Genomic DNA, 8582 nt, shown 5'->3' with positions numbered 1-8582 from the left:
AAATGAAATTTATATATTTGTAAACTACACAAAAAGTACTATAAGTCTCAATAATTGATAATACAAAATATTTAAAAGATATAGGAAAAATTTACGATCAAAGATAGACATGTTTGAATCTCGATATCCGAAATGTGCCACATAAATTAGGACAGCGGAAGTAATATATTTACAATGTTCTGCACTTGTAAAATGAACTATACAACCTATGATGGTTGTGGTGCAGTGGTGGAAATGTTTCATCCTTAACCAGAGGTCTCGGGTTCGAGCCTTGGGTATGGAGAAAATCCTGTTGGGAGCGCCACCCTTGAATGGGCCCTGCAGTGCGCAATCCGGATTTAGTCGGAGCTCTAATATGGGCTCCGGGGTGGGAAACCAAAATAAAAATAAAAATGAACTATATAAACTTGTAACACTTGTAAATGCATCTTACTATGATAAATTGTAGATTTACAAGCATTTTACTCTAATACAGTGTCTGTACAAAGAAACATGGATTGAAAACTGTACAAGTTTGTTTATTTTCTAATTTCTGTTTAGTTCTTCTTCTCTCTCTCTCTCTATATATATATACATGTATAGTTGTAAGCTGTTGCTTGCTTGATCTTTTCACCTGTCCTGCAGCTAACGTGACGATGTGTTTTTGATGTTATTATGCTAAAGTTGCCCAGAAACTTGTTACGCAGAGGCTAGTAGGAGTGCCAATCGTACGTGACCATGTCCAATCTGTATTTCCTGTCCGTCGCATTTCTGCCAACTAAAGTCATGGGATACAAGAGTTTAAAATCCAAAACAACGTTAGTGATTTCTTCTAATTTGCTTAAACCATGAAAGACAAAGTTACTCAGTACCGGTGATGGTAAAAGGTAACAAGTACCTAGTGAAATAGTATGGTTACTCAACTTTACCCATTATATAGTGACTTTGTTGTTATAGTGTGTAAAGTAAAGTAAAGTTGCTTTAGTTGACAAAAAATAATTTTGTTACTTGATCGTTGTAACGGATAAAGTTGAGTGACTATACGCATTCCAGTTAGTTCTTTGGCTTCAATAATATGTTTTACTAGTAGCTTTGATAATGTCAGATTCTATCTGTTAAAAGAGAAATCAGTACTATGAGTAAGTTTTTATAGCAATTCTGGGAAGTTTATGAAATGATAAGACTTTTCAAACCTCTAAACATTCAAGTAGAGTTCAAGTTTACATACTCTGCCATCTCTGAGCTCAAATATGACTGAATCTTCCGAAAAAGGAATCGGTCTTGTAAGTGCCACCTGTTTATAAACCAATGTATGACTATGACAATAGAGGCTTTGTTGCATGGATAAGTATTCACTACTGTTATGTTAGGCTTCATAAAGATGTGCTATACCAACGTAACTGCATCTAGGCGATGGCTCATATAGAATTTGTGGGTTCTGAAATATAGATTTTAGACTATGTATACCCGAAGCTCTAGGTTCTACAGAACTTGCTAACCCCTGGTTGGGTAGTTCATGTAACATAGCCCAAATACTGTTTAGTATTCAAAAAGGTGTGCCCATACCAATGTTTTACTTATTGGATTATAAGTCATTCGACTCATTCACATCCGGATCATGAATGTTTGGACTCAAAATTGAGCAAAGGGATGGAGAGTCCGTATAACATAGTCCAAATATCCAAGAAGCAAGTAGAGGAATTGTAAATAAACACTAACCTTGGAGTCACAGTTTTTGTTTAAGGCTTGGAGGTTTTCTTCAATTTTCTCTAAACGATCTGCAAGATCATCGGAAGTACAAGTTTCTTTACGATCATGATTATCAGAGACATGTTTTTCATTTGCCATAAATGGGAAGCCACAGCTTCTCCATTTCCATGTTCCATTGTCCAAGAACCTTAGATACACTTTTCCATCTGAACCTATTAAGAACAGATGAGCACCTGTGAAGCATGGTCCTGGTGAACCAACAAGAATGACACTTGGATCTGGTGTTCCGTGCTCTATCCAATTCCATCCGTTGGACGGATTCCAATTATATTCAACTAGTCCACCATCTGCCGAAAGCATGAAAAGAGAACCTTGCAGTGACAGTGAAGATAACCTCATTGCAGTTCCAGGAGATCTTGATAGAACCAAATGTTGAGATTGGTAATGTTCATGCCATAGTTCAGTAACTTTGTTATACTGGTATAAGCGTCCGTTCCTTCCAATGACAAACACCACGTTCTCTCGGAGCAGTTCCTGGTCAGCAATGCTTGCAATCTTTGTACTGGCTGGGTACCGACAATCTTTCCATTTGAACTTTCTCAGTGCAACCTAAGAAACAGGTTATGACACTTTAGCCTTCATTTTATCAATATTTAGACTGGAAGCTTAGAAATTTCAGGATATATAAGCTTAGTGCCACTCATTTTAGCCTTCATTTTATTAGGCTGAAAGCATTCTTCGTATACTCACCTTTTGAACCTCTAAACTAGAAAAGTGGACATAGTATATGCTACTTACTGCAAATTGTAGCAATCTCCCACTTTTGCTTACAAAGAAAAGTGCATCTTCTTTTCTAGCATTTCGAGATTTCCCTGGTAGATCGTCCCACGGAGGACCTCCGATTACTTGCCTTCCTTTCTTCATAGCAGTGCAATTAATCCATGCTAGTTCAGCACTATCTCTTTCTCTGATGAGCAAACTCCGTTGCTCATCAACCAAAAACAAACTTCCATTATAGTTCCCAAGGGCACCTCTCATAGCTGTTGGATGATCATGCCTAAGCCAGAACCACACATTATCAGAATTTAGATACTCGAAAATCAGACCACCCTCCGTTATTAGGAAGAATGATTTTCCTTCATGCATCACCCTCAGATGGAAATTTTTGTTGATCCAGTTATCCGGGATATTGTAGTCTCCCTCGGGTTCAGCAGCTTTCCTAGCTGACATATCAATTGATATGTAACTGTATTGTTCTTTGCTTGTCCTTCTCCTTCTTGCTGTCGATGTCGTGAGATCAAGTTCATTGTTTTCATCTTTGATGCCTGCAATGCAATTCAACGGTCCATGTTCTTCAGTGCAATACTCTGCATTCCATCCTTCTGTTTCTGGGGCATCTACTAGAAACCATACATACTTCTGTGATGATCTTCTTCTGGCATTAATTTGATAGTTCGGTCCAGAACTCTCATCACCGAGACCGGATAGGCGAAGCTCTCCAAGCCTACCATCATCAAGTGGGAAAATAATTCTGCCAGGATGCAATTGCACTCCTGGAATTCCTCTTGCAGCCTTGGCATAAGGGGGATAAACATGATTGATCCAACTTTTTGTAGTATCATCCTCTTGGTCAATGCCTGTATTCATGTCAAAGATTCAATTTTTCGAGGCAGATTAATGGTTGAATACTGTATCTGTTGCTAAGTAATGAATTAGCACATTTAAAAGGAGAAGAAGAGTTATTTCTAAATCATACCTGAATGATCTGGAATTCGATATTCGAAAATGTAACCAGCTATAGTTGTAAGAAACAATGAGTGAGAATTTTCAGCCAAGTTTTCTTCAGAAAGGCATGTAATGGAAGACAGGACATGATCTTTTGGATTTCCATGATTAATCCATTTCCATTTCCTTTGTTGTGACCGTCTCTCTATTAAATATCCTCCCTTCATATGTTCAAAAATTTACAAGAAAAGGGAAGTCAAAACTATATGTGTTGCATCAAAAATAGATAGTGATGTTAAGAGATGGGAGTGTAGGCATGAAAGGAACCAGAAAACCACTTTGGTAGATCAAGTTTATCTAATAAATGGATTCTTGACTTAGGCGCAACATTAACATACCCAGTGAAATCCACTAAGTGGGGTCTGGGAAGAGTAGAGTGTACACAGACCTTACCACTACCTCGTGGAGTTAGAGAGGCTGTTTCTGAAATGATTCTTAACTTAGGTATATTACTAATTCACACCATACATTGATATATTCAGGGGAAAATTGGAGGATCATGTAATTCATCAAGCAATTTACTATAAAGTTGCAGTGATCTCATGTTAGCACTATTCACACAGTTTCCTATTTGTCCTTCCAGCAAGACGGAAGTCTTTCGAGACATGAAGTCCTTGCATTATTTTATTATCAGCTGAAAAGTTTCTTTTACTTATGACTGTTAAGACCATGTATGGGGGTTAACACCTGCTCACTGGAACTTTTCAACGAGTCCTCCATCAGTAGTTGTGAATGGTTAACGTGTTCCACTTATTGAGCAAGGTTCTATGGCTGGTACATGACCCCTAGGGTGCTGAAGGCATCCTTATGGTAATCTCGTAGTTCCTACGGGGTAGAGATGATGGGGTCAGTCCACTAAGTTTCCTTTCTTTTCTTAATACAGTGTTCTTTTTGTTAAACTATAGGTGATGGACTAAAAAGAGCTTTGTACCTTAGCCAAGAGAAACAAAGATTTTGAAATAGCTCCATTCACTCCTTTTAAACTGCATCCTAGAGATGGTTTCAGAGAAGTATCTTGATCAGAAGACTCTTTTTGTATATGCTTCTTCCATGATGGCCTTGAGCGCTGATCGTATTCATAAAGATCTCCTGCAGTACTGTTGCAAAAATGTTACATCCATTAGGCAAAGAATAAGAGACATTCGAACGATTGAACCAAAAGAACTAGGATCCTTTTTGCTGTTTTACCTAATTGTAAAGACTACTTCTGATATAAATGTAGATGCATCCGCGATTGCTGCAACATTTGCTCCGGGAGGTTTTCCATGATTAGTCCACCTAATTGCATTTGAAAGCAGACATTGATGTGTGTTCTTTCTAATGATTTAAGCTTTTAGATGTGATGATCACACACTTCAACAAAGACGACCATAGTCAATCATATATATGAGTGGTTCTCACCTTATGAGATCAACCTCAGTGAGTTCTAATAAAGTTCCATTCTTTGTGCAGAAATATATTCTCCTGATGTTGATGGACAAATTCAAGGTGTTATTAGCTTTGCCTGGAGCTCACACAAGTCACAACTATCTGCAGTAACATAATTTAACTTTGTTTTTCCTCGAGAAAATCCTCAATATCGAAATAGTCAAGTGTACGAATATACTATACTCACTTCCTATCACTGGATACAACTCCTGATACAATTTGAATTAGTTCTGTTTCTTTACTTGTTTGATGATCACTTGCTGGTGTAATATTTATCCAAACTGGCTGATCATCACTTAGTTGCAACTGTGGGAAAATAACATAGATTACACTTTTTACACCAAAGGTAAATAAACATGAGAATTATATAATCTGATACAGTTCCAAGCAAGTTGGAGTCAACTATATGAATCCTCACTATCCATGTCGCTCCATTTAAAGCCTGACAGTCCCATATTATAAAGGAGATTCACAATCAGATATCCACTAAATTTTATACCAAATGAAGACAAACAGAAAATACTGTGAGAGTTCTAATCTGATATTACTACTACTACTATTATTACAATAACAACAACAACAATGATTATGTCTCAATCCCAAGTAAGTTGGTGTCGGCTTACTTCCATGTCGCTCCATTTAAGCCCATCACACTCCAATATTATAAAATAAAAGAGAATTCTGATCCAATATTCACTAAAATTTATCAGATGGTTGAATAAAGAACAACCCAGTGCACAAAGCATCCCGTGTTAGCAGGGTTCGGAGAAGGAGATGTAGACAGCCTACCTAATGCAAGCACTAGTGACTTCTTCCATGGCTCGAACCCGTTACTCTAAGGCACCCCTTATCAGATAGTTTAATGGTTACCTTACATGTTTATATGAATGTTCAAAAGGTTACCTGATAGATATATCCTGATTCTGATAGAGCAAGAATTGTCTGATTGACCATGAAAACAGAAATTGCATACCCTGCTGATATTGACAATTCATGAGGTGCTATAACCCACTGCAATCCATTCCAAAATCTTTCATAGATTGATCCACTTACACCAGTGATCCAGATAGATGCTTCAGACATTTTTGTCAAAGAAACTCTTTTTCTCAAAGGAAGATAAGTATAAGAACTTCCCTCATCCTTAACTTTAGTAAAGATCTCATCTTTTTCAGGTTCTTGATTACTCTGATCAATTCTATTGACTTTAGTACAGTTATCATTGAAACAAGAAACTAAATCATAAGGCAAATCCACTTGTAACCAACTGTTGGATTGCTCATCATACTCCCAAAACTTGTTGGTTTTCAACTCAAATTTCGTCTGAGCTTGTCTTACATATTGTTGCACAAACCATGACTCTGACTCTGATTCTGAAATAGTCACACAGCCAAATAATGACAAGATAATGAAAATCTTGATCAAGAACATGAGATAAAAACAGTACAACTTGAACAACATGGTTCTTAGAGACATAACATCATGAACAAGATATGCACATACTTAAGTCCATATGGGCAATAGCAGAATAGACTTCACTTAAACCATTACATGTAAGTTATAGCCAATATTTTTCAAGAGGGGTAGCCCAAGGGAGGTGTGTGTGGGGGGGGTGTGTGTGTGTGTGTGTGTATATAATTAAAAATATCAAGTAGCTTGATGGTATATGACTATATGTATAGGTTCGTAAATTCTTAACTACCTGTCTAGTTCAACCAATGGATTTTTTTTTTGTCAATAAAAATAGTACTCCCTAGTTTATATGATTTACTTTCTTTTCTTGTCTGTTTAAAAAATAATAACACATTTCTATATTAAGTCACACAGATATTTATCACTTATTTTAGACCATAAATTTCAAAAGTCTTCTTTTCTTTCTTAAACGTCATACCGAGTCAAACTAACTTATATAAAATGGGACGGAGGGAGTAATAGACTTTGATAGGATGGCTGTTATCTAACTTGTAATAGCTTTGTATTGATATCTTTGTAATTGCTTCCTAACTTTAGCAGGTGCTTTAATGCTTTTCTTACCTAAAATTGAGGACTTTCCACAAGTCTTTAGATTGTGATGTTAATCTAATTGGAATTGCTAGCCTTCCAGATGTGATTTAGTGGTCAATGAACTGTACAAAAATCACGAGAGATTAGAATTCAAATTCAATAAAGATAAAAAAGACTTCGATACTATTTTTTTCTCATTTGGCTAAATATTAGTGAGCAGAATTATTTGATATCTATGCTGATGAAAGGTGAGATGTATCTAAAGGAATAATTGAGATGCACATGAATATGAATTGACTCGAACACAACTATTTCATCCATAATTTTCATAAATCACATTTGTGAATAAGATATATTCAATTTTGATTCTTGTGGACCTTATTTTATGGAATCTTTCAAGATTTAATAATTGAGGATCACTTTTGCCCCCACTATCTCTCACCCCCTCCCCCACCCCCAAACCCCAACACACCTAAAAGTGGTAATATTTCAGAAGTATCTAATTTGTTTTTTCATTTTTCACTTGCTCTCTGGAAATCGTATTGGAGCCCCGACTATATTCAAATCACGTACTGCAGGGTTTATTTGGAGGTCACGCTTCCAACAAGATTTTTTTCATATTTAAGGCTCGAATCCGAGTGAAGCAGTTCCGTCACTGCACCACAAGATAAGTATCTAATTTGTTGTTCTGTATTGGCAGTGTTTAGTTGGCACAATTGGCACCAACAGACAGGAATAAGATTCATACCCTTTTAGTCCTAGTATTAGGTTCTATTCCCTAGTGAAAGCCAACAAAATTTTTTATGACTTTTTCCAAATGGACATGTTCATTCGAATAAAATCAATAATACTAGATAATTTTTTTGCACCATCGAAGATCTAAAGAATAGAATTATTTAACATGATACTAATGAAAGGAAATAGGTACCTATTGAATAGTTAAGGTGCACAAATTGATTTGATGATTAAAAAAAGGGTGATGGGCTTCACAAGAATTTGACTTTTTGTAAAATATTATAAATGATTCTTTTAGTAGTGTATTATGAATCATGGAATCAATTTTTCTTCATTTTTAGTCAGTTTTATAAATTATTATTCCTTCATCAACACCTTTTGTACCCATAATTTCATTTTTGATTTACATTTTTTCATCAAGGAAATAATAGACTTTTGTTGGGTGAAAATTTGAATCACAAAAGCAATTATGAAATTATTGAAAAAAAGTTTACTTTACTTACCATTGGATTGTATTTTGTTAGTCAACTACTAATTTTACGTCCACACGTAACAATATTGAACCGTTCTAAAGGAAATACGTACGACTAATGATTATAAAAATCTTAATATTTTTGTAAGGAAACAACAAATGATATTATTAGTAACTAGTATTTATGTTGGTGCGTTGTGCGAATATTTTTAAATGTCATAATTTTAAATTAAATGTGATATTGCTTATGAAAGATTTAAACTATATAACTTTTTTTAATTGGCTGAGGTTAATGATAATGATTGATTTAAAAGCTGTAATAGTTGTTAAATGAATTTTAAATTTTAACAAACTTGTAAGATAACTATGTAAAAATGAGTTAAAACGTACTGAAATTCAACATTATCAAAATTCGTTTTTTTTTTTTTATAGTTATATATCTATTAAAAAAGATTACCCCCCATTCCCTAAC

At 35.4% G+C, this 8582-nt stretch overlaps 1 protein-coding gene across 1 annotated transcript; it reads right to left on the bottom strand.

The window, feature by feature from the left end:
• Positions 1–410: 410 nt before the first annotated feature.
• LOC125818394 (uncharacterized) lies at positions 411–6360 on the bottom strand. The gene is made up of 10 exons (XM_049497915.1): positions 5806–6360; positions 5090–5208; positions 4876–4938; positions 4663–4752; positions 4406–4571; positions 3446–3635; positions 2488–3326; positions 1699–2298; positions 1208–1273; positions 411–757 (listed from the first exon to the last, which is right to left on the bottom strand). The coding sequence occupies exons 1-10, from the start codon at positions 6358–6360 to the stop codon at positions 653–655; spliced, it is 2793 nt and encodes a 930-aa protein (XP_049353872.1). The 3' UTR covers positions 411–652.
• Between the last annotated feature and the right edge of the window lie 2222 nt (positions 6361–8582).

Source organism: Solanum verrucosum, unplaced genomic scaffold (assembly GCF_900185275.1).
Source record: "Solanum verrucosum unplaced genomic scaffold, falcon-dt-bn FXZP01000253.1, whole genome shotgun sequence".
In the NCBI taxonomy this organism is placed as follows: Eukaryota; Viridiplantae; Streptophyta; class Magnoliopsida; order Solanales; family Solanaceae; genus Solanum; species Solanum verrucosum.
Note: the sequence above shows the minus strand (reverse complement) of the source record. Positions and strands in the feature narration are given on the sequence as shown.